The sequence below is a fragment of the Rhea pennata genome, chromosome 3, assembly GCF_028389875.1.
Source record: "Rhea pennata isolate bPtePen1 chromosome 3, bPtePen1.pri, whole genome shotgun sequence".
Classification (NCBI taxonomy): Eukaryota; Metazoa; Chordata; class Aves; order Rheiformes; family Rheidae; genus Rhea; species Rhea pennata.
In genome coordinates, this window is record NC_084665.1 from 84,089,088 (window position 1) to 84,115,952 (window position 26,865).

Here is a 26,865-nt window from a genome sequence, read left to right on the forward strand (position 1 = left end):
TTTTCACTGTATGAAGTTCTCTGCTTGCAGGTCAACATCATTACTTGTAAACCATAGCTCTTTTTTTGTGTTATTTATGTGTTCTGCTGTTTAAGGGATATCTGTGGATTTGTTAGGCCATAAATCCATCCATCCAGATGTTTTTCCCTCTTACTGTGTTAGTATTTTCTTCAAGATGCATTTAAAGTGGGATAGCAAGCATAAGCAAAAGCTGTAAGGGTGCATTGAGGTTGGGTATTGATAGGGATCCATGACATTTTCTATAACACACTAGCAAAACCTTTGCTATAAGATACTAGCAAAAATATTTAACATCAAAATACTTCTTCTTTTGTCCACTCAATCCTTTTATTTACTTTAGTCAACAAAAAAGCCCTCATTATGGAGGCTTTTATTCTGGTGTCTAGATGCATTGGGGTTTTTCTTATCATAAAAAGTTTCTGTGGTAAGTATGTTTCAATAGCAAACCTGAGGAGGATTGTGCAGGATGCAAACATGAAAATTAACAGACCATGTTTAGCATGGGCAGATGGATTAAAATGAGTAATAAATGTGAGAAATGCTGTGGGATTTTAACTGTCACTTGGAAAGTTGTACCTTGTGCCCAGAAGGCTCTGTTTCACTCTTTGTACAAAAAGTATATCCATGTATCACCCTTCCAGGACTGTAATGTAGTGTCAGGATTGCCAAGTGAGCCCTAGTGATGGTGTAAGATGTGCATGATGTGCCTTTGGGCAAGGAAATCTTGGAGATGACACTTCCAGAATCTCAAATGACATTTTCCAGGGGAAGAAGTGTTGCTGCCACTACCAGTAAGTAGTTCTGGTCCTTTTACTGCTGTAGCAGGCAGCGAGGGCTTGTTTGCTGCAAAGGTTTTGGTGGCTGTCAGAACGGTGAGCGCCCCGGCCCGCTGATTGATGGCTCTGCCCAGTTGCTGGTCGTGATGGATGTGGTTCCTGCTCTGATTGGGTGACATTTGATCTAGTAGCGAGGCAGCCAAAATGCCACAGGTAATGCTCTGAACAGCCGTCGAAAATATATCTACTTACAGCTTGCATCAAAACACGTAGCGATTCTGCAATACTCGCAGAAGATCTGGCATTACTGACTTGTGCAGGTCTCATCCTTTTTTTATTTTCACAGACATAAGAAAGTACGTAAAGCTTGTTCACAAATGTGTTACAGAACATCTTGAGCTTTTGACTGAATTTATATATCTTTTCTGTTCAACAGCTCCTTGCTCTTGGGTGGTATTCTGCTGTTGGCAGCTGTGCAATTCTTTTAAGTTATAGGGAAGCACTGTGCTAATTTTTGAATGCTATATTCATGCTCTCTATGCTGTCCCTGCATTTTTAGTGTGATAGTTTGATACTTTTTTTTTTAACATTAGCAATAAAAAATATAGCATCTTAATTGAAAAGTTTGACTACAAATCGTTGGAATTAGGGATACCTCAGATGAGTTGAGAAACAGGTAGGGAAATTTATTTGCCCCAGCTTCTTTGAATTCAGCTGTTCACTGATGAAATAGCTAACAATACTGATGGTCTAGTTTGGGTTTCTTGTAAACGTCATCATGTAGGTGCAGCGTGGGAAAAACTGCTAAGGTTGCATATTTCAAGATTTAGCAGGTGAGCTGTGAAGACCTTGTAGGAGGAGAAATTCAACCTCTAAGTAATGACTGCAAGATGAGACAGTGGGAGGTATCTAGACAGTAAACAGCTTCCCCACCTCTGCTGCGTACAGATGCTGTGAGAGGAATTACATGTTCTTGCTTTTTTCTACTAAAGAAAAGTGAATTCTAGTTTATGCTTTCCATGTGCCTTCTTTTGGTCCTAGCTCTGTTGATTTTTAGTAGACTAAACCACTTTTTTTTTTTTTTAAGAACTAAAATCTAGCTCTTTTTAGTTTCTAACTATATACTTTATGGAGCGACTACTTTACTGTGTTAAGTGTAGACTATTTTAGGCAAACCTTGCATTTAAAATAGTCAAGATATACCTTAGATTTAACTTAACAAATTTAGCACTTTTACCATATGTTGATTTTTGGCACTTCGTGTCAAATGCAGAGCTTTTGAAATTAGGTAGGCAGATTGTTCTGCTGCTTCTCAAGCATTCTGATTTTTCTAGAAAGGTGGAAATGAGCAGTTGTAGTAAGGAACTTTTGATCTTAATTGGCGTTTTGCAGGCAGATTGCCAGGAGGGTTCTTTGTGAGTATAAAAAGTAAACTCTGCACCAAGAACAGCAAGTGATGATTATTATACTTCAAATTCTCGCATGTTAAGTTCACAAATCTGAACCAGTTGGGCGAGAACTAGTTTCTAGTTTTGCATGAAATGACTGCTTAAAAGGATGTGATTCAACTCTTCCTACTTTTAGTTTTTTCTTCCGAGAAGCTGCACAATTTTTACTCCTGATTTTTGCTGTATGCTAAACAGAAGTCAGGGTGAGGGAACATACTATCTGAATTCATTTTTTTCTACTGCAAAGATCTTTTTTATTGTTGTTATTGTCAGATTAATTAGTCAAATATCATGAGCACTGTGACTTCATTTTGTGGATAAGAAATTAAAAGCTTACCATATTTGTTTTTCTATTACAAAAAGAAACTTCTGAGCAAGACTTTGCAGAGATTTCCTTCTGCTTTGCTTTCAGAGAATATCATCATAAAATGTCTCCTCGAGGACACTTGACAGCTGATGGTCATAGTTACGAAATAGAGTCAATGAACATATTCAGAAAAGAGGAGTGGGTTAGAAAGAAGCAAATCATGGGAAAATTGTCAAGGCTTTTATTCTCCAGAGGACTGAGCCAGTTGATCATTTCTCCTCTGCCCCTTTGTCCTGAACGAATTGTGCCAGTGGTCAGCAGACATATAGAGGGTTACTCTTGTTTTATTTCTTAACTGTATTTTATGCTTTTTTGGCCTTACATTTATTCAGGCTTTTCATTACAGTAAAATCTCAGTCTGTTATTTCACATAAACATTTCTTAGAATTGATTTCTGAACTACTTTAGGTTTCTTCTTTCTTTATCTCAATTAAATGCAGTAATCAGATTCCTAGCATAAGCATTTTGATATGTGAAATGTTGCTCCTGTTTTTAATTGTTAAATCTTTTACTTGTAATGTTTTTCTGCCCTCAAGTGTGCTGGAAAAGAGCAAATAGTGCTGCCTACATACTGTCCTTCTTTCTAAGAAAGCTTGCTAAGCATCCCTTGCTCTTACCCTTCTGTAAGCTTTTCAAAATCAAGTGCAAACCCTGGTTAGGTCTTTGATATTATGTGGCTTTTCAGAGAGCTCACAGGTCAGTAAGCCTTGTATGATATATGCTTTTCTACATGTGCATTAATGAGAACTGTTTAATGTAGTGGTGCATGTTATCTTTTGTTCTACCCACTCTTACTAAAAGACAACCGAAAAATCTCTACATTGATCAGTGGATTCCCAAATCTGCAGTATGAATGCTTGGTTGCTGTGTCTGTGTTTATTTCTAATGCCTTGTTAATTATTTTGTGATGAAAATGCCACATTTTCAGTCATTCCAGATGCTAATTTTCCATGTGTCCTGAAGGACTATGTAGCGTGGGTTCCACTGGTGGGCTACTGATGCCCTGTTCCAGATAATATTAAGTTGCCCATTGGCAGATAATATTAAGTTGCCTGTTACGATTTCCGAGGTGGAAAAGACTTCAGCTGCTCTGATGCATTAATTGTTCTTTCCTAAAGTTGTCTGAGATCCTGAAGTGTACTGGTATGAACAGAATTCACCCAATTGAAAGTCATGTGGTTTGTACAGTCTTACATAATCTGTCCAAATAGATAAAACTTTTTATGCTGAAATGAACTTGTGTGATCATTTGTGTCCATGTTGAGTAACCTAAACAAAACTACATTCCTCTAGGGAGGCCTTTTTTTCTGTCTTTGCTATTGATTGGTTATGTCATTTAGTGTAATATCACCAGTTTTCTAATAGAGTCTGTATCAGTCGTACAGTTTGATCAATGTCTTTGCCTTACATGTGTTGGCAAGCATGCTCTAGTAGTTTACAGTGTTAAATGTTGCTGAGAGATCTACAAAACAAGATACCTGTGAATAATACATTTTTCAAGCCATATTTGGTAAACTGAATTCTGTTCGGAACTTGTATTAAGCAGAACTTTCCTGCTTGGAAAATGTTTTGTGCTCAGCTAAGCTGCTTTGCAGTAACTGATGATTGATAGTTTCACAATAGCTTGCATTTAAATTATAAGATGACAAGGCAGAAATAAGCACTTAAAAGTGTTTGGATCTGAAGCACCTTTTCCTTTTATAGGGATACTGTGATGCACAGCCGCAGATACACATTAGGGATTTTGAATGTAGTTGAATATAAATACTCAAGAGCTGGAATAGTCAGATCTTGTTCTGTGAACATGAATTTCACTGCAGGCTTGACACTTGCTGTACCTGCCCTTTTTTGTCTATTTGGATTGTTGTATATATTTTGATGCCTAACATTAAAAAATACTCCTACCAATAATTACTGCATGTAGAACATATAGTTATTTAATTTAACTCATTCACTACTTCATTTTTTAAATTATATAAATGATATATAATGTTTTTCTTACAGATCGTACGTTTTTAAATTAAGGACTGCATTTGTTAACTCAGTCTTTTGTATAAGTTCAAAAGCTAGTGGAAATGCAAAGGAATGCAGGTGAAATTTATCTTGAGGTAAAGCTCCATGGTGATGACTCTGATTTCTTACAGCAAAATTTGTTATACCAAGCCATGTGATTATTACGGTTTAAGCTATTCAGCAGTTGTGTTACTCTCAACAACTGATTTCACTAGACTTGCTTGGAATTGAATGTTTTAGACCTTACAAGTATTAGAAAGTGATTAAAAGCAATTAAATTGCTGTCATATATGTAGGGTAAGAGAATAACATATTGGGAATTATCATTAATGAGGTGTGTAAAACAAGCCAGAAATTTGTGGTCTAGTCAAAGCTATAGTTTAGCTAACAAGCTTTAGGTTTTACATTTGCAAACCTGTAAAATCAGCCAACCTGAGTTCAGTGGCATTGTTTATTTGTGTCTTAGTGTTTGAAGCTTCAGACTTCTAAGTATATGTAATTTAAGAATGTTATGATGTTTAATCTAGTATACACTGATTGCTGTGTATCATTTTACAAAAATAATGAAGTATTCTGAAAGGTTGAGGAGGCGTGAAGAATGAAGGCAGCACTGCAAGGACTCAGAGAGTAAAGGTTTCTTTCTTACTGTGCATAATTTTGCTGTTCCCAAAGTAAATCTGTAATTGCTGTGGCCATGCAGAAAACCCCCATCACTAACAGTAAGTGTGACAGATGCAGAGATGTCTGTCTGAATTTGTAAGATGCCTGGAACAGTAGCTCTGAGGAATGAATTGCCCGCTTTACTTCAGTGAGGTCTACTCAGACACCAGTGATGGTCCTTCAGTATCACTGTGGCAGACTTCTTCAGTGATTGGCACAACAGATGAAAAGGAGGAGAATACTGAGCTCAAAAACCAGATCATTTCTAGTGCAGCTCAGGGTTTCAGTCTCTCAGTTTCAAAGATCTAATTGCGTATGCACAGAAGAATTAAAAACTTGGACAAATTTTTAGACTTTGAGAAGCTCTTAACCTGGTTGATCTACAGAGAGAATGTATTTATTAGTATTACCAGACTTAGGACATTTCAGTTGTTTCATATACATAGATGTGGTAGTACAGTTAAAAATATTTCCGTATTAGTGGAACAGGTGACATTAGTAACCCGCAGATGATACCACAAGAAGAAGGCATTGTTTGAACTATTTGAAAGCTTTTAGGGAGTGCACACAGGTTAATGGTGACACCAACCTTGTTTCTTTTGGAAAATATGTTAAGAAAGAGATGCTTCTATTTTAATAAAGTTTTTCTTACAAGGTACATATGGAACTCTGTAGCAGTTTACTTTAAAACAACAAAAGAAAATGCCAGTATCTCAGCTATTTAACACTGCTGACTGGAAGTGTGCATGTCACGTAGCTACAGATACAGTTTGTAACTTCATGCAATATAGTTGCTATTTCAGTATATCTAAGAGTTCATTTCTGACACTTTCATATTTATTATTACTCAATACTCTTTAATCAAAGCCTAAAACTGTTTGTGAATTATGAGTTTTGAATATGTGATTTGATCTCAGGCTTTCAGGGTTTAAACTCTCTAAATTTGATGAAGTATTTTGACAATAAAACAATCCCTGTTTCTCTTTCCTAGTAAGTAACAGATGCGGGTGAAAGATCCATCAAGAGCTAACTCTGAGAAAGCAAAGAGAAACAAAAGGCCTAATAGGCCACAGGATGAAGACTCGTCAGATGATATTGCAGGTAAATACATTAAGTGATGCTGGGCCCTGAGGCTGAGGGATATTTTCCATGTTGACTTGTGAAAAACACAAAGCAGTGGTAGAGTGAAATGCTTTTCCTGTTTGAATTCATAGCGTAAGTACCTTCAATCAAACGTTTGTGACATGATCAGTTGTTACACTACGTGACTGCCCTGAAGGGCGGGAGAGCTGGTTGATCTTGAGTGACAACCTCTCCAAAGCACAGGAGCAGCCCTTTCCAATGTACAGAAAGTCAAGCAGGCATGGCGGAGGGCTGCTTCATCAAACAAGCAGCTTCTGACTGAGCTCAGATGCAAAAAGGAAGCATGCAGGAGGTGGAAGGAGGGTTGGGCTACCCTCAGGGGGTCCTGAGTATGCAGGGGTGGGATCGGGTAAGCCAAACTGATTTGGAGTTGAATCTAATGAGGGATGTGAAAAGCAAGAAGAAAAGTTTGTGTGAATACTCTGACAGTTAAATGAAGGCTAACGAAACTGTGAGTGTACTGCTTGAAAGGTGGGGAGCTGGTGTCAAGGGACTTAGGAAAGGCTAAGGAACTAAGTGTTTCACGTGTGCTTCAGTCTTCACGTACGAGGTTTGCACTCAGTCCTCTTGCGTCCCTGAGCCCAGTGGCAGACTTGAGGAAATTTAAGCATTATCCAGAGTAGAAGATTGAGAGTGCTAAAGCAAGTTGAACATAATGCACATCTATGGGATCAGATGAGATGCATCTAAGAGTGTTGAGAGAGCTGGATGATGGCACTGTGAGGCCACGCTCTGTCATTTTCATATCAACAAATTCGGAAGAGTAGTCAGTATCTTGGAGGATAGGTCTGCCATTCAGAGTGATTCAGACTGGCTGGAAAAATGTGCTGACAGAAACTCCATGGAGTTCAACAAAGGCAAGTGAATCCTGCACCTAGGCCAAAATAACCACATACAGTAGTACAGACTGGGAACTGATGGCTTGAAAGCAGCTTTGCAGAAAAGCTTCGGGGAGTCCTACTGGCATGCACCTACTATGTCATGATACAGCAAGAGTGAAGCTGACAGGTAGCAGGAAGTGATTCTTCATGCCTTTTTGACACTTGTAAGACTTCATCTGGAATACTATGTCCGTTGGCTCCCTAGTACAAGAAAGATATGGACATACTAGAGTGAGTCCAGCAGTGAGCCAACTCACAAGGTGCTTAAGGGGATGGAGCATATAGCGTATGAAGAAGGGTTGGTGGAAATGAGTTTGTGTAGCCTAGAGAAGAGAGAGAGAGTAAAGTTTCTTTCTTTGACAGCCTGGTGGCAGGTTATAGAGAAGGTAGAGCCAGACCCTTCTTGAAGGTCCACAGTGAAAGGATTAGAGACAGCAGACCTTAGGGCAAGGGAAGTTTGATCAGATATAAGGAAATTATTTTTTTCCCCATGAGGATAGTGAGACAGAAAACAGAGTTTCTAGTGATGGTGAAACCTCCATCCTTGGAGCTACTCAAAACTCAGCTGAAGAAAGCATTCAGCAATCTAATCTAAATCTGTAGTTGGCTCTGCTTTGAGTGTGGGTTTTGACCAAATGCCCTCCAGAGGTCTCTTCATACCTAGATTTTCTATGATATTTCATTGGAGTTGGTGCAAAGAATTGACAAAGAATAATAGTGGTTGATAATCACATTTGAAGTGGGCAGTTGTAGGAATGGATGGGTAAGTGATATATCTGGAAATCCTCCTTAAAGGATAGGAAGGGATGTTAACTGTTGATATACGCAAAAATAGTTTTGTGTAATATTTTACTGCTGACAAAAAAAAAAAATCAGGAAAGCGAATTTTTTACAAAGTAGTCCTTAAGTTTAGCTGTTTTTAAGAGGTAGTGTTAATTAACTTGAAAATGATTTTCCCTGTGGAAAGCCCAGACTGGATCCCTCATAGAATTCCATATATGGAGGAGCTGTTGGCCAGTTTTTGCTATTTGAGTTCTTTGCTATTTTTTTCCTAATGCTAATCTTACTGAAGATTCAATCTTCCAGTGTAAACCTGCTCTCTTTCAGAATTATTGTTTTTAATTGCTAAAAGTGGATATGTGCCATTTTCTCAAGGCTTAACCTGCCAGCATGTGAGCCAAGCAGTGGATGTGCATCATGTGAAAAGAGCGGTAGCTCAGAACGTGTGGTCAATATGTTCAGAATGTCTGAAGGAGAGACGGATGAGCGATGGTGAGCCTGTGGCACCTTCGGATGTGTGGCTGTGCCTCAAATGTGGCTCTCAGGTAAGCTTATACTGTAAATTTATGGAGGTAAATAGGCTTTGATTTGCTAGAAAATGTGACCAGTATAGATCCTGTCTCTATGGAATCTTGTTACCTTCAGTGAAACTGTGAGATAAGTTCTTGGTTGTGGTCTTGTTTTCCCGATGGCTGGATTTCAGCAGTGTTTTGGGTTAGGTTTATGTATTAGGGTGCAGTTTGGCATTGCAGATACTAAGAGGTAGTCCCATCAGTTCTCTGTTCTTCAACTGCAGGCTCTTGCCAATTACGTTAATACAGCTCCAGGAACTGTACAGTTGCAAAATACATCAGTTTAGCTGGCTGATCTGGTAGAAAGTCCTGCAAATACAAACAAATAAATAAATGAATATGTATATTGCTGAATTGGCTTACACTGTGGATACTGTATTACTAGATTTGACTGAAAGCTAGAAGAAAGGACTGTGCAGGGGTAAGCATGCTGCTGCTTTTCGTGGCGTCTAGCCTTTAGGTTGGATCATTTGTCATCAAACCTCCAAACCTTGGAGGTTAAAATGGCAGGTCCTGACCACAGGGACTCATGCAGATTCCTAGCCTGAGAGTGAAGTAAAGACTGATACTTAAAAATTGATCTGGCGGGCAGTGACATGCTTGATTCAGCTAATAGTTGCCCAAATAAAGCATTTCATAATTTTCTTAGACTTTCTGTAGGTACAGTGCCATAATATGAGCAGAGGCAAACTGATACAAGTATTGTTTGAACAGATTTGACTTTGCAAAGACATGCTATTGGCAGGTTTCAGAAGACAGTTAACTCATTCTGAGGAGAGCTTATTGAGTATTTATGTAAGTTGGTAATTTAGGAGAGCTTTTAAAAGGAACTAAATCTCTGATTTTTCACATTTATGCTCTTGAGACAGCCTCTAAAACTTGCATATCATTTAGAGACCAGTCTTGAAGCCTGTTCACTTTGTCTTCTAAGTCCTACTCTGTAGATACTTGAAAAAATGCAAATGCTTTTTCTCAAAATTGTACTAAATAATGTATTCTGAGTGGCTTTTCAGTACAAAACCAATTCATGTGTCTTTTGCTTTTGATGTCTGGAGTACATGTACAATTCTTGAGGAGTAATGGTTATCTGAGGTGTTCCTTTCCTTGATCTATGGATCAAATAAAATCATGTAGTCCTTTTGTTTACATTTTTTAGAGATTTTTTGGTATGTGTGAGTGTGTGTTGTGAATTGTACGATTTACTCTCTGTTGATAATGTTTATTTTACTTATTAAAGAAGTGGAAATTACTTCTAATAACTAAAAACAAATTTAATAATTTTTACGTACACATGACTTTTTTTCAAGTAGAAAAGATGAGATTGCAATTTTGTGTCGTAATAGATTTTCCTTTATTGATAAAAAGAAAATATGTTTATTTTTGGGAAAAAAAAAGTTGACTGATCTCTTTATTACTGGATTTTAAACACTGTTAAACCCTCTCATTCCTTGAGAATGCTAAGAGCATTCCAGACAGCTGTTATAGCTCTGAGTATTTAGGATACTATAGATTTCTGCCTAATAAAGTAAAAATTTTATAGTTTATTTACTACAAAACTATATTCTATTTTCCTACTTTCCAATTTTTCTCACTGTGTTAATATTTCCATTTCTAGGGATGTAGTAAGAACTCAGAAGGCCAGCATTCTCTAAAACACTTCCAAACAGCACACACAGAACCTCATTGCATTGTTATTAGTCTCAGCACATGGATCATATGGTAAGAATGGGTATGCATGTTTATATATAAATTTTGTTATAGATGCTATGTGTCAGGACTACTTTTAACTTAAAGCGGTATCTTCTTATGTTAAGGAATAATTCTAACAAGTAAAATGAATACTTTAGCTAGGTCTGCAAAGAGGAAAGGAAGGCTTTCTGGAGAGCAGAAGAAAAATAGTTTGCCCTTAGGACACTCAGAGAAGACAAACCAAATAAAGTGTGGTTCTGGTTTGTTTCCCCATAGTGAATGAGACCTGTTGTATTCACCTCATCTCCTCCATTGCCCAAACATAGGTTTCTTCCTGTTAAGTAATTATCAATCATATCAACTAACTTTCTCCATTATGTCAGTTAATTTGATGTAGACAAAATGTTCTGACTTGCAGGCTGAATTACGGTTTTTGTAATGGCCACCATAGTGTGTTGCCATGGAAGAAGATGAAACAGCCTAAGGTAGCAATTCATGAGTTCCTTGTGGTCTGTAAGAGTTGGCTGGTTATAGGATTTTGACCTTCTTTCTTGCTTCTAAGTATTCCCAGGGCTATAAATTGAGATTATTTAGATCTGTGAGCACTGAAGTGAATCAAGGCTGATCTGCAGAAGAGTGTGTATAGGATGAAGGAATTCAATGTTATTCCTCTTTTTAGTATAGAGCTCAAGTAATGCTTTCCTGAATTCCAGTTTGTTTCTTCTTTTGTTTAGGTGTTACGAATGCGACGAAGAGCTGTCAACACATTGCAACAAAAAGGTTTTGGCTCAGATAGTTGACTTTCTTCAAAAACATGGTTCCAGAGCTGAACCAAGTAAGTTTGCACTTTTATGTGGAGACCTCTGTAACGTAGTGTCCCTATTAAAAAAAAAAAAAAAAAAGCACGTCTCAGATTTTGAAACATACTAAACATTAACTTAAATTTAGTTAAGTTTAGTTAATAATTAAGTTATTAGTTTTAAATTTAAGTTTGTGTAAGTGAATCTTGTAGTACTCTATTGTTGGATGTAATACGTCTGTTCATTGATTTCTTTGGGTTTTAATTGATAGACTGCTCATTTGTGATAGAAAATCATACTAAATTCTTTTACTTTAGAATCCTGCTATGTTTCTTCGCTGTACAGGTATAGTGTAGAGAGCTTTGTACACAGTGCTGGTGATGTTCATCCCTACCATAACACTGTCTGCAGCATTTCAGGCTTGTGGCTCATGCAATACGCCAGGTTTTAGATAGTCCTCACACACAAAAGCTTAGGTAAAGCTTGGTTGCAGTTTTTAGCAGAGACTGATAGTCTCACCCAGTTAGAAGTAAGATTGGAACAGTATGGCTTACTGGGTTGGACTATGGTTGGGCTATGTATTCCTCTGGCTGTGTGTACATAAATTCTGGTAGTTTTAAGAAGTGTAACATATTTTTTTGAGGAAAAAGCCCCTACTACAGGTCACTCAAAAATTCATACTCTACATTTTCATCTAGTCACAAGTAATAATTTATTTAATTATAATAAATTAACAAATTACTACTTTTTGTGTTCTTCTCACTTGGCCCAGTGAAAATACTATACATGATTTCACTTTTATTCACTGCTTCAGTTTCAGGTTTTCATGTGCTAGGAGATCACTTGTTTGCAGAGGCAAACGCTAAAGTATTTGTTTCAGTTAACTTAATGGAAAAATATTCACTCTGTTTTTTGAACTACTGGATAAGATTTTCAGGAGTGATATAATTTTGTATGCTTCATTTTTTTTTACGCCCTTGACTTACGAAACTTCAAAACATCCAAAATTTTCTGAGTTGGATGTTCAGAACTATTCTGTGAAATGTCTTAGACTAAACATCCAAAATTCCAAACCAACTTAGAAAAAGTATACTTAAATTAGACTCAGTGTTTCTGAAAAATCATGAGTTTTATAGTAGAATTTGTCAAAATATGTTTCTGTTATAGAGGTGTTTATATTTCATTTTGGTTTTCTGTATTCTGTTCTGGTATTCTGACATATTTCACTTAAATATCTTCCAAATAGAAAAGCAGGAATCAAAAATGTATTGTTTTTTTTTCTTTTTTTTTTCAAATTCTTCTGTTTGATTTAAAGCAGATTTCCTTTCAGTTTCTCATATCAGGCATTAAGATGAAAAACTGGCTATCACCTAGCTTTTTATCTGTAGTTGCCTATTTTGTGATTTAAATGTACTGAGTATATCATACTTACTCTGAAATCTTGAAAATGATCTAAATGTGGGCATTAACAGTGTGACACATCCGATGATGTGGGACTGGTTTTTATAGTGAATATTTTTTCAGTGCATTATACAGTGAAGTTTTAAACCAGAGTCTCACAACGCATTTCCATAAGCTATTTCCGTAAGCTTTTTAAGCCGGCACTGCTTCAAAAAGGCCCTGGCTGCTTGCTCCTGCTCATTTGTTTGCAGTCTCCTTGTGCTGGCCCAGGCATTAATTGGGTAGCGTGGGGAGCTGGTTTGGGGAGCTGAGAGGGGTGGGATTTTTGCTGGGTTAATTCTGCTCTGGATCAGTTCCCTGGTATGATTCACCGAGGATGACATTAATGCTTGTGCCGGGACTCCATGTGGAAGGGAACCGGAGGGGTAGGAGTGAGCTGCCAGGAGCGGTGGGTGGACAAGACCGCTTCTTTTTTGCAGCAGTGCCAATTTGTATTGGCTTAACGAGCTCGGAGTACCACAGTGGTGTGTTAGGGGGCAATCTGGCAGCAGAGGTACCCTTTATCCTTCGAATTTGTGCACGTGTCAGTTTTTGAGCACGTGAATAGCCACGTTGACTTCTGGGAGGCATTTGCCTGTTCAGAACTAAGGAATTCATACGCAAGCTTTGCAGCGGGGCCACCTTAGCAGCACGACTCCGTAACGCATGGGGGTTGCCCCTGAAAGGTAACCGTACTTCTGGCTCCGTTCCAGCAAAGGGCTGAGGCTCACATCTTAGCTTGTATTCCTGCAAAAAGTAAGCATATGTGCATACATCCATTAATGTTTTTAACTTAGAAACCAGCAACGTTTTCTATTTGCCAGAAATTCTGATTGTACTGAGCGATCAGGATCAAATTCTTGAGAGCTTTGAGAGCTCTGGGAATGTTGGCACAAATACAACTTGCTGGGCTTTCTTAAGTGGAAAGGAAAAGAGGAAAAAGCTGTTTTCCTGGTATAGTCTGTTGCATTGGTCCAGGCTACTTACTGAAGAAGCTAGGAAACACTGCTGTATTGGTAAATAGCTGATATGTCTAAGAGGAAACTTCCAAACCAAATCGACATTATTTTTTAAATTTGATAAATGTAGCAGCAGTGCTTTTTTTTCTTTTTTCTTTCTTTTTTTTTTTGCCAAATACTGAAACAATGGTTGATTCCAGTAAAGAAATATAACTTAAGTAAGATTTTTCTTTTTAAGTTAAAATGCCTTTAAAGATTTTTTTTAGTAAAATCTGACATCCAAATATAATTCATATTGTTGTCCAGAAAACAAAGGAGACAAGGTATAACAGTGAAAATTAAGTCTATTACTAACTTTTTTAAAGGAGTAACAGTCTATTTCATGTTGTAGTGATATTTTCACTATAACTGTCATTCTTTAAATTCTTATCTTTTTTTATTTTCTATATTTACTAGAGATCAAGAATTTTATTGCAATAATTAATAGTAAAAATAAATTACTCTGATTTTAAGTGGGGAAACATGAAATATCAGTGGTCAGTTTTACAATACTTGTTCCTTACAGCTTATTTTTCATTTCTTTAAAATTAATCTAGTGCTTTCCCCCATTTACTTTTTCTTCCAGTTCACAAAGCAGACAAAGTGAAGACACTGTTGCTTAATCTTCATATCAGAATGTGGCAGTGTAACAAAACTTTATTTCATATCTGGAATGAAATATTCTGAAGAACTAGTTGGCATGGTGCTTCATAAAATTCAAATAATATATTACGTAGAAATTTTTGCAAAAAATCAATATGGGCATGGATATAAGTAAGAGATGAGGACTGTTAAGGATTTTTTGGTTCTTCTAAGCGAAGGAATTGTTTAAAGATAAATTAAATTAGTTTAAACGTGCAGGAGGGTATATAGATTTCCTGCTTAATGCATCTTGGAAAATAAACAAAAGCAAAATGCTTGTCATTTGGTACTAATGTGGTGGAATAGTGTGGCAGCAGGATTCCTGCTTTTCACTTAGCCTCTCATAAAGATTCGACTTCACTTCAGCTGTAAAAATGTGCAAATTACATTACTACTACATGACTGACTTTTGTAATTACATTAAGTGATTGAGATAAATCCCAGTGCTGGGTTCCCAAAAGAATGCTTGCAGCTGTGTGATTTTCGCATCTGATCCTATGGTTTGTTGTACCCAGCAATGCCTGCTGCTTCTCCTCCCCCCCTTTTTTTTTCTTTAAAGGAGTCTGTTTGGTTAAAGAGGTCATGTTGGGCACAAGATGGAAGAATAAAGCAAGATTGCTTTCTAGGGTGTACCACCCAGAAATTTGTTTTGTGGAAAAGGTTAGTAGGCCACGATGATTTTCACAGAAAGGCAGGTGCAGTATTGTCAGTGTGGCACACTTGTGAGCTTCACATGGACATAATGCACATGTAGTACACAGGAACCATGCTGAGGCATTGCTGCCCGGGTGTCTGCTCATTTGCTGGAGAAAAGAAATTGTTCTGCAGTCTTAAAAATGAATATTGTGCATATTTTCCTTTATAAAAGGGAAACGATATCTGTGAAGACATAAGATTGCAGACTGCATTTCTTTGTAGAGCAGTTGATTAAATTTGTTTGTGTGGCCATAGAATGAGAAGGAAAAATATTTGTCCTCAAATTTTGTAATTAAATTTATGGCTGGGAAGGTCAAGTAGAGGAATGAGATTTTGTTAATAAATTCAGCTCTCCTGCTTTTGCCAATAGGTTAAACTTAGAAACTTGATTTTTGTTTTAATGGCTACAACTGCTGTAAAACTAAGTTAAAAAGATATTCTTACAATACAAGTAAAGTTTAGTAAGTTGCGTGGAACAAGAAATCATGTGAATAGATTTCCATTTTGCGTTTGACCATGAATACTGGCAGTTGACCAGGGATTGTACTGAAAAAATAAAGTTGTTCTTTCAAAACTGTCTTTTACAACATGTACTTTGAAGCTTGGAAGTATATGAGCGCATTAAATCTACTTGAAGTTAGAAATGTAGTTAACTAGCAAATATGTTGACTATCCAAATAGGAGATACACTTCAGGAAAAAGACATTTCTCTTGTCAGCCATGAATTTTCTTTCACGTGTATTTACTTGTCAGGGGCTGCTTTTAATTGTACATGTGGCAAAGAAATGAAAACTAAATCAGTGGATTTTTTTTTTCTTTTGGAATTCTTTGATTTTTCATCTTCAGAGTCTTCCCTTTGCTGTCTACATACTAATTTACTTGTGAGGAGTAGCACAAGTCATTTGAGCATAGGTGATCAGAATTGGTGATTGAATATCTTGTTCTTTCATGGTGGGTGGACATAATATTTAGTTTAAAACATTCTGACAGGACTACAGAAATAAAATTGTAATTTGTAATGTTTAATTTGGTAGTAACATTGTACATTGTACATTGTAACACTGTAAAAGAAATCAGTCTTAAAATAACATAAAAACCATAAAACTAGTTAAAAAACATGAAACTAGTGACCATTTATGAAGCGAACAGTGCTGTTTTTCTAAGGGTTAGGTTTTCATTATTGTACAATGTTGAAAAAACTTAAATTTTTAATAAAAAAATAAGTGCCAGACAATTTAGTAGCCTATTTCATAATACAGCATGATGAGAACTTGGTAAAAGAAAGGAAATCTATTAACCTTGCTTTTACTATGAAGACCTTCGGCTGAAGTACCAGAGTTGTATTCAATAGAAAAGGCTTGACCTTGGAATAAAAGTGCATATCCTGGAAGCCTTCTTTCTAATTAAAAAAAAAAAAAGTATTGAAAAGATGAGCAAAAATGCTTATTCCCCCAGCTAAAAGAAAAATTGAATATCATTTATATTTTTGCTTGCATGCCATCTGCACCCCCAGATACATTTCAGTTTCAGGAAGAGAGGTATAGAAGTATGTGTACACTGCAAATATTTGAAATACGGTCAAAATGAATTGATACAGAATCTGTGGTAAGTTTTCTAAGCATCTTTTACAGGAAAACATGTCAGCACTGTGTTTTGGGTTTTGGTTTTTTTAACCCCTGGTCTGGTGACTTGTTCTAATTGATAAACTGAATAGCTGTTCATAGTAATGTGGTGCTTAAAAGTCTCAGTCACAGGCCCATTAGGCTAGTGCTGTACAGCTGTGGGACAAAAAGATGTTTCCTACCTCCACAAAGCTTGCAAGAGAAGACAACAGATGAGCACAAGTAGATGATGATGCTGGAGGAAACAGTGACACAGTATTGGTCGGCATTGTAGGCAAGAGTGGTAACACACCAGCAGTCTCTTGCTGCTGGTATCTTTTCTGGAGATACCGTGAAAAGGACAGTTTTGCTAGGATGGGGGGAGAAGGGTAATGGCAGGAAGCTCACACAGGTGCAAAGCACAAATACAGTCATCTGGGAATTGAAGTATATGCAGGAAATGGTTGTTATCACTGGATCAATGACAGGCACTGATCTAGTAGCAAAGTAAGGTATGGCATGCCGAAGGGACAGAGTATCTGTGGTGCAAGGCACACTTTGTCAGAGGAAAAGGAGGTTGTAGTAACTGAGGCACAAAATGATCACTTGGATGGGAGTTTTTCCTGTATGATTGGGTTAGAAAGACCATCTCTCCAGAAAAGCTGCAGAAGTAATCTGACAGAGAGAGGCATAGTCCAAATGTGAGAATCCCAAAATGGCTCAAGTTGTTTGTGTCAAAATAGTCAAAATCTATCGCTGTCCAGGTTGTAGAGGGATAGACCTGCATGAGACTGATGTTCACAGTGCCTGAGAAAGGCAGAGAAGTTGGGGAGTAATCACATTAAGTCTCTGAAAGATGTAATAGTGAACTGCAGGCAGAAATGAATATATAATTTTAATTACATATATGTTTTTCATCTGCCTTGCTCGTGTTAACATCAACAGGAGTTACTGCGTGGGTATCTTTTTCCACTCTGTCTTTTCTCAGAACATTATTTGGCCAGGAGTGGTAAGGCCGTTATGGATACCAAGAGATTATAACCATTTTGATAGAACCGTTTTGTGAAAGTTTTTGCTATGACTATGCAGCCTTAAAAGTCACTTTTATTTTCCAAAAGCACTCCTTTTAAAATGTTGCAGAATTACAAGATTGAGCTCTGAACAGTGTATGAAACAGTTCAGTGCAAATTCACTTAAAAAAATTACATACTACTCTTTGATTAAAACGTGCTTGTATCTTTGGGTTATCTTGCAGAAGACCCTCCAGCCACAATCTGTGGAAATATTAGCTATCACAGTCATTACCAGCCTCTTCTATTAAGACTGACCAACTTTTCACATGTCAACTAGACACATCCAGCTTTAGGCCTGTCTGTCATTTATTGCTGACTGGGGACTTTCCGGAGTTAAATTAAGAACTGCTCTTCATCCTATGGCTGGGTGTATGTCCTTGAAATTCTTTGCATGGAATAAGACAGATACCAGATAATGCTTGTAATAGCAAAGCAACACTTTTCTGTCAAGACTTTTTCATAGTTAGAAAAAGCTAGTACAATGCCACAGGAAATGTATTTGTAAACTTGATTGAAAGGTAAGAGGCAGTAATTAAAATCTTTCTGAATGAAAGAAGATTTCTGGATGTCAGTAGCAGGCTTCTTAATTTACTACTATTTGTCATTATCTCTGTACATCTTCTCTAGCTTTTTGAAATCAGATTTCTGTTTGTCATTTATTGCATTTTGTAACTACATGTTCATCCAGCTCTTGCCACAAAACTGGATGCTTTTACTTTGTTTTTTCCCCCTTAAATAATTTATATGTAAGGTTCAGCAAATGGAACCTTGCTACTTGTGTGAAGCTGCCATTTAACCATGAAGTGAAATGCTTTTATTGAGTTTGCCCTGCAGATACGGTCTGCTGTGGCAGTGCTGTCCATATTTGGTGGCTGTGCAAGGAGAGCCAGGTGGTGCTGCAAAGCATAGCACAGTGAAGCGTGGACAGATCTAGGTTTGACATTTGTCATCCTGTACTGCTAAAGGGAAGAGAAAAATCTGCTTTTCCATATGCTTATGCTTTAATTTTTGCCTGCAGTTTTGTCCAGATGGCCTTGTGAACATTGTTTACTTTAAGATGCTGTCCCAGATGTTTTTGAATGCCGATGGATAAACGCAACAACTGTGGTATACTAATACACAAATTAGTTACACAATTTTGACTTTTTTTTTTTTTTAACCATCTCTTCTCCCCAGCACTTCTCTGTATGGCACACTCCTCTGAGGGGAAGAAGACTCCAGTAATTATACTAACTTTCTGAGACTGACCAGTGCCATCAAGTTGCAGATATTTGGAACTCATTCTTGTGCTAAAGTTCTTCGGGAGCCTCGCGTGGATGGGACAGTTTCAGACACTGTAGTGTGCACCTTGTGAACATGCCAAGGACACAGAGCCCATAAAACAGGGAGCCTCTTTAGGGTGCAAACAGCTCCCAAGCTGTTTGTCATCTGATACGCTGAAAAATGCTTTGTCTGCTTTTTTTCTAAGAGAATTTTGCCTCTTGCTTTCTCCTTGTACTGTCTTCGTTTTCCACACCAATGGAATGGAGGATATTTTAAAGCTGTGTAAGCAGTATTACCAAGAAAAAAAGCAAAGCACCTTTAACTGCATTTTGACAAATTTAGATATAAGTTGGAAAAAAATATTCCTTAACAGTGTTACAGAGTGCAGACAAACTGCATTAAAGATGCAATAGGTATTTTTAAGGGGTTATTTTTATTTGATTATATTTTTTTCATCTTCTAAGCAAGAAAGTATCTGGGAGTGTACATAAAAGAACGTTTTAGCGTGAACATTTCATTAACGTAAATAGGTCTGTTAGTTATTTCTCAAGAACACTTTAATGAGACTTCACTGTGAAACTCATTAGAACAAATACATGAATTCATATGTCAAGGCATAGATTGCAGCATCACAATTCTTGGCATCTATTAAGTCCATAACTCGTTTACATTGATGTGCATTGTTAATCAATATTTAAGACACTGCAGATGTCAGTAATGTTCATATTTAGTCCTGCAACCATGACAATATGAAAGTTGCTAGTAGAATTCCAGCGTAAATACTGTTATCTCAAATCTTTCCATTACCTCTAGGCTATAAGTTAATGACTGTCTAACTTTGCTGCCTCTCATCTATTTAAATAATAAGGCAAATAGGGAAGTGCATAGATGTTGTACTGGTAGCATACTCCATTGCAGTTTTATCAAATTTTTGTTTTTAGAATGAAAGCAAATAGCAGCATTGTATGTGTTTGGGTTGTGCTAGCAGCTCCTCAGGCAGTGACAAAGGGAGGTGGGTGAGGGAAAAATGTAGCATTTGGGAAAACTGATAACAACTCAGATTCAGCTGTTGAGTGAGATGTTCAAGCTAATTTAAATGAAGTTCAGTAATTGATAAAGAACTTCAGTATTCAGGTGGTAACTTTTGCTTACCTCTTTCTAAATGCACCAAAAAGCAGAGTATAGCTATTGTGTGGTGTTTCTGCGGTGTGTAGTGAACATACATCTGAAGTGCCTCTTGTTAATAAAGTAATAAATCTCACTTTATTTATTCATCATTTGGAATAACTGAAGAAGTTAGAACCTTTTGGGATAATTTAATTGGTAAGAAATGTGTTTGTTGGAGATATGTTGGAGGGAGATAGTTTTTTTCCAGGGGTTTAGCTGCTGATCTGATTTTTTAAAGACTGTGTAAAGCAACTTAAATAGCATTGAGGTATCTTTCAGTATATGTTAGAAGGTAAACCTAATCTATGGAAGGATGGAATTGTTTGGACTGCAAAATTATATAGTATTGCTAATCCACAGTTTAATTTTAGGTTCATCAAAAATTATCCGACTCCGTGAAGAAAATACCGGAACAAGTGAAATACTGAAAGGAAAAGGTTCTAGTAATGCTGCATCAGTCCCAGTTAAAGGAATAAATAATTTAGGAAATACATGCTTCTTTAATGCTGTCATGCAGGTAAGATAGAAAGATAGCATACAGCTTTCTCTTCATAGATTTCAGATGTCCTTAACCTATATAAAATGGGAGTTTCATAAAAGATTTTGCGTGTTATCAATTTTCATGCTACTTTCTGAAGGTCTTTTTAAATCCTTTTCACTCCTTCCTGTCTAACCAGTATTTTCTGATATAACAAAAAAGAATTCGCAGATCAGTAGCATTTTTCAAAGTAATGAGACAAATGAAAATGTCAAGTGTGTTACACGTTGCATGTGTGTGTGGGTTGTATTCCAGCATATGGTTTTATTTGTAGTTCTACATTAGGCAGTCATGAGTAATACGCTGCACTTACCATACTGGTGGGTGTTAAAGTGGTAATTTATGCATAATTTAAATTATCGAGTGCTAGTGTCTGCACAGTGAGTTGTGTTGATTTAAGCCCCTATAGTGGATGCAGATATAAAAGTACTTCTTTTGATTATGGGTATGTTTTGTTTTTTTTTTCTGAACAGAATGAGCTATACTGATACACTTTTATTTGTGTTTAGGAGCTAAACTAACATAACAAAACCAACAGCAACCTAGTGGAAATGGATTTTATACTGGAATATCCTATTGCTTATTAGTTGAGCAGTGATGTCTCTATGTCTGCAGGCAGGAGTGAGCAAATGAGATAAAATTACTATAAAGATGTTGTGAACTAGCATACTTTACTTCGCATATGTGATGATGATGACTACAAAATTTAGCCAAAAAGTAGTAAATTTTAAGGAGTAAAATTACTGCAAATTGTTGTCCATCCTTACTCAGGGCATTGTAGAAATCCAAATGATTTGTAATCAAAGATATTTATTCAAAGATAATCAAAGATATTCAAAACCTGCCTGGATGCAATACTGTCTAAGATGCTGTAGGTCACCCTGCAGGGAGGTTGGACTAGATGATCTCCAGGGGTCCCTTCCAACCTTACCAATTCTGTGATTCTGTGAAAGCTTACTAAAAGCAAAGAAACAAAGCTGAGATATGTTGAGTTGGTTTTTCATAAATTCAGACGTGCAATGCTTGTCTGTATTCCAGAACCTATATGCTTCCTGGGGCACTGAGAGAGACTGCAGAGTTTAAAAGAAATTAATGCTTTCTCATGTTAATCTCCTTACCATTAGAAGAAAAAAAAATCCCTTAGAATTAATGAATGTTATTGTTCAACAAAAATAACAAAGTAGTTACTAAGAACTTTTCAGAATTATAGAACCAGAAATAGGTACAGTTTTGGAAACATTCTGAGATCAGTGATACCTCCTATGAGGGTGAAACTTGTTTTTTCTAGTGATCTGATTCAAAGCTCAGTGGTATGTTTATTAAGCATATATCTTTTATCTATTCCTGAAGTTAGAGTTTGTAACTGAAGAAAATAGTATAATTGAAAGATCAGTGATTCTTGTTTGTTTTTTTTTCTTTAAGAACTTGGCACAGACTCACATACTAAATGAACTGATGTATGAGATGAAGGAAAAAGGAACAAAGCTAAAAATCTGTCATACTTCAGACTCCCAGTTGGTAAGTACACAGTGAGAAGTACAAATTTGGTGAATGGGAAGAAGCTGGAGAACAGAAAATAGTATTTGAAAGACACTCTTCTAGTCTCTGTTTTCTTTTTGCCTTTAAATATTTTAGCTAGTCTGGTATGTATGAACTCACTTCTTTTACAAAACTAATTATTCAGCCCTCAAAAAGGAACAGTCACCTCCTTTGACATTTTGAGGTATTAGAGTAGCAAATAACACTTGACCTTAAGAGTGGCTGACTTGTATTTGTTTCCTGTTTCTTTTCTTTAATGTGCGAGTGTAATACAGGAAATGGTATATTTGGCTATATAAAGTGTTCATGAAATATTTTATTCCAATGTGTCCCAGCCTTTCTTTGGTAAGGCTTGTAAAATTTATTATCTGCTTCATAGTGAGAGGATTAAATATAGAGAAGCAAAATTCCAGTGAGGACTAAATTTCTTGTCCTCAAGTTCATTGGGGGCGTATGGGAAAGAGGATACTGTGGTTATTATCCAAAGAATGTGCTGCTGTTCCTAGTCATTTCTTAGACTTGAGTTTTTATAATACGCTATTGGCAAATGTGAAAAAGATAATACCCCTTTCCTCTGCCAGCTAACAAAAGCAGTTTACAGAGGTTTTCTTTCTCCCCCTCACTCCCTTTTTTTTCCCCTTTTCCTTTTTCCACTGTTTGCCTGGAGCTTTCTGGTGGCGGTAAGGGTTGATGGGGTGGGAGTCTGTTTTGGATACCTCTAAAATTACAAAGAGTTCTGTTGGTTGCCGTTGGTGATGTTCGTAGCCTCCGCAGGCAAGAACAGCGTGAAATTCACTGGGTTGTTATCTATATTACCTCTAATAGCAGCTCGGAACAGCAACATTTCAGTAAGTTATTCCTGAGCCGCAACAGAGATCTGGAGCTTATGCCTGGAGACTCAGAGAGACAGTGGTATGTTGGTTCATGCTTGATGTGAACCTTGCACAGCCATAAGGTTGAAAGATTTCCCCCCCCCCTTTTTTTTTAATTTAATCTGAGTGCTTATAATTAAATAAGTTCTTTGGAGCAAAGACTGTATTTTTGGGTTCTTGTGTGTTAGCACAGGCTTAGAGAATTACAACGGTCTAGCAAATATTAATGTAGAAAAGCCTAGCTTCCTGTTTGATAAAGAATATTTTTCAAATTTTGATAGTGTAATATTTGTGAGTACCCATACAACTTATCTTTTGACGGGTGAGGGTGGTTGTTGTTATTGTTTTTAAAGAGGCATCCTCTCTAATAGTTCATCCAGAAACTGTAATCTGTTCTGGGGGGAATCAGACCAGCTAGTAAGAAGTACTGTGGTCATGCGAGAACCTAGGAGCACGTAAGGGAGAGCTGGCTACACTGCAGCTTTGGAGGCTTAAGTGGTAGCAAAGAGGTTTAAGAGTGTCTCCCACTCTATGACTGTGTCAGATGGCTGCAGGCCAGGTCCTTCCAGTCTTAGGACCTGCTGGGTCACTTGAATCACCAGGCAGGAGGGGCTGCTGAAGCCAAGGGCAGCTGGAGATCTGCCATAGCCTGATGCCACCTCCTCCTTGTGTCCCCCACGGAAATGCTAGGGCTGTAGGGAGCTGCTGCTGGCCCCTGTCTGTGAACTACTGCTGGGGCCCTCCCTGCTCTTCCACGTGACATTTACATTCTAAATAACATCTTGAGTAAATGAGCTTTCATTTTGTGTGTAGCTAGTTAGTTTCAGAGAAAAACTGGAAGAAGTTCCCTTTGATGTCCCGTAGCCTAACAATAAAAGAAATCCCTGTTAATTTTTAGAGGAGATTTATGGTAAATTATACTGCTACCAGATGATCTTGTATCTGTGCTCAAGTGTATTTAGAGGACAGTGACATAATTTTAAACTTCTCCTGCAATCTTAATTGCTTGGCCTTGATAGTTTTATATAGCAGACAGAGGCGAGGCAAACTTAAAAAATAGAAAACCGATGGAGCAAAACTGTATGAACATTATTGGCAAAAATAGATCAAGAGCGGTGCTTTCTTTTTTATTTGCTCTGACTCTGTGTTTTGGCATGGTTTCCAACCTTAGCTTTGAACTTGGGAAGCTCAGTCTCTTGATGAAAAGAGTGAGCAGTTTGTTTAGCTGTTGGGCAGGCAGCACTTAATGTTCCACAGTACCTGACAGCAGCATTTCAACGTTATAAATCCAACATGTGAATGTGATTTACGCAGCAAGAGAGAATATTTGAGCCTTCTGAATGTTAGGAATATACTGAGAACTGTGTTTAAAAACTCATCCCTGTTTGTTACCTTAAGTGTTACTGTATTTTACTTTATTAATCATTGACATGCCTGTTTCCAAAATTACTGGCTACCAACCAATTTGCTCATCAAGAATTACTTAATTTTGTAGCTATTAGTTTTTAAATAATAAGCTTTCTCCTTGACTATTTCAGTCATATAGGTGACAACATGATTAAAAAAAAAAAAACTCTAAGACTAAGAACTACATTGTTTTGGGGTATAAATATACTAATTTGAAACAAATCTTGTGTGTCATTCATTATGGAATCTGATGTTCACTTTACTTTTCCTTTGAAGGACCCTTTGATGGTAAACCTCTCCAGCCCAGGACCCTTGACTTCAGCCATGTTCTTGTTCCTTCACAGCATGAAGGAGGCTGGAAAAGGTCCTCTTTCTCCCAAAGTACTGTTCAGCCAGCTTTGTCAAAAGTAAGTGTTCTCAGCATCTTTTTTTTTTTTTTTTTTTTTTTTTTTTTTTTTTTTTTTTTTTTAAATTTCCAGCGGTATGTTTCTACGTGTTCCATGTCTGTTGTCTCTTCTAAGGAGCCACTAGACTTCATTGAGCTATCCTGAAAATGACTTCCTTACGCTTTAAAGTTGCATGGTTTCTTGTTGCAGTGCAGGATTATCCCCACTGTGTGTAAGGTGTATGGTCTTGTCCCCAGCCACTAGCAGTCAGCTTTGAAGTGGAAGTGAGGAGGTGGAAGAGAAACTAAAGGGAACAGAATTGCCGCTCAGGTTTTGTTGAAAGTTGTGTGCTAGGACAAAGCTATACTAATACTGCAAAATGTGTGTAGGTGTTTGGGGAAAAAAAGAAAGAAAAAAAAAAGTTAAGCTTTTAAATGTGAAACCTCTGCTATGATGTCTGTCCTTGGCATTAATCCAATATTAGAAAGGGTCTAACAAGTAAGGACTTGATGCACTATTGAAATGGCATATGGCTCCAGATTGCAAAGAGCTCACAAGCCCTAAAGAAGCCCCTGTTTCTTGGGGTGGAAAATGTTTACAGTGGTATTTGTAGGTGTCTTCAATTATGACACAAACAGTCTTGCTTTTTAAAACACTTGTAGAAGACCTATTTAAAAGTTGATATAAATATTTAAATTTGACATTATATATATAAATATATACCTATTGACTGTAGGTAGTAGATGTAGAGGCTGTCACTACAGGCAATAGTATAGAAGCAGATTAACTGGAACACGATACAGCTGAATCTTGCATTTTAAAAGATTTGGAAGTTAATAATGTATGTTAATGTATTTGCCATAATATTTTTAATGGAATTTTAAGTGCTCTGCAACAAGAGAGTTAGCAGGAAGGGTGCTGCTTACTACTACCTCGAGGCAGACTTGCTATGCAAGCATGAGTTTAAAATATCCTAAAAAGAAATGGAAGCTTTTAGGATAGAGCAGGGACAATTTAATTCAGATACAGAAATCTGCTACTACTTTTTATTTGTCCTCAGAATTAATCTTCAGAAACTTGTTGTATTTTTATTATTGTACTTGACTTCTTTTGGATTGCTTTGACCTGTAAAAGGAAATGTATGTAGAATGTCCTTATAGTGACTTTGAATCAGATAGCAGTTTTCTCTGTTTAGCATTATCTACCTGAAGGAAATATCTATAGGAAAGATAAATTTATCATGTTTGGGAGGACAACTCAAGTGATTATAAGAAAGTTTTGGTAAAGAGATAAAAGGGAAATGATTAAGTAGGACTAGTAACTGTTGTTCTAAGTATTAATAGTAGAAGATGACATAAAACACGTTTTGGAAACCCCTCTCAGCAAAATCAGTGTAAAATAATCACTGTGCGATACATTTTAGATGACATTGTGTTTTTTTAAATGACAACTGTTTTGTATCTTGTGTGTATCTGTATATATAGTCAGATGATGCGACAGTATTAAATCTCAGGTATCTAGGTTTTCTTTTTTGTTGTGATTTGATCTTTAAAATGTGTCTATACTTTAAATACCTGTGTAAAAGTATAGCATTTTTTGCATGGAGAGCACTCTTTTGTTACTTAGGTGTGCATCTGCCAGCTTTTGCAAACTCTTGCTTTCTTCCCTACTTTTAGTTTTGTAGCCTTGCAGAACACACAACACGGAGATTTGAATCCTTTTCTGGCTTATGTATCAATAATGAAGCTGTCAGCCACATCCTGTTAACATGAAATTAAGTATTCAAGGACAGGAAGTGGCAATGCCTTATGACAGAAGGTTTTGGTCTGATTCCATTCTTATTCGAGGTGACACATGAGCCAGGAAGAAGAAAGGCAGAATTTCAGAAAATTCAGCAGAACCTGCAATGCTGGAAATGCGGAGAGGAGGAATCTTTATCTTTTCAATCTGAATACATTTCTTACATATTAATTTAAACAAAATGAATGCAGTGTTTTGTCACACCACTTTTAAGAAGCCTTTTTTCGTGTTTTAACGTTCTACTCCCTGGCAAAGACAAAATGAAAGAGAAAGCATGGCAAGATTGTGAGTGT

At 37.0% G+C, this 26,865-nt stretch overlaps 1 protein-coding gene across 4 annotated transcripts in view; it reads left to right on the forward strand.

Annotated features, from left to right (window-relative positions):
* USP45 (ubiquitin specific peptidase 45) overlaps positions 1-26,865 on the forward strand; it is a 57,029-nt gene that overhangs the window by 1,543 nt on the left and 28,621 nt on the right. Inside the window, exons 2-8 of one of the 4 annotated variants that reach the window (XM_062572709.1) lie at positions 6,277-6,386; positions 8,465-8,634; positions 10,277-10,380; positions 11,085-11,185; positions 20,402-20,547; positions 21,991-22,086; positions 24,663-24,793. In XM_062572709.1, the coding sequence (XP_062428693.1) occupies positions 6,287-6,386; positions 8,465-8,634; positions 10,277-10,380; positions 11,085-11,185; positions 20,402-20,547; positions 21,991-22,086; positions 24,663-24,793 (848 nt within the window). In that variant the 5' untranslated portion in view covers positions 6,277-6,286. Of the gene's footprint in view, positions 1-6,276; positions 6,387-8,464; positions 8,635-10,276; positions 10,381-11,084; positions 11,186-18,818; positions 19,146-20,401; positions 20,548-21,990; positions 22,087-24,662; positions 24,794-26,865 lie in introns of those variants that run through there. The other 3 variants (XM_062572711.1, XM_062572710.1, XM_062572712.1) reach the window with 3 other exon arrangements.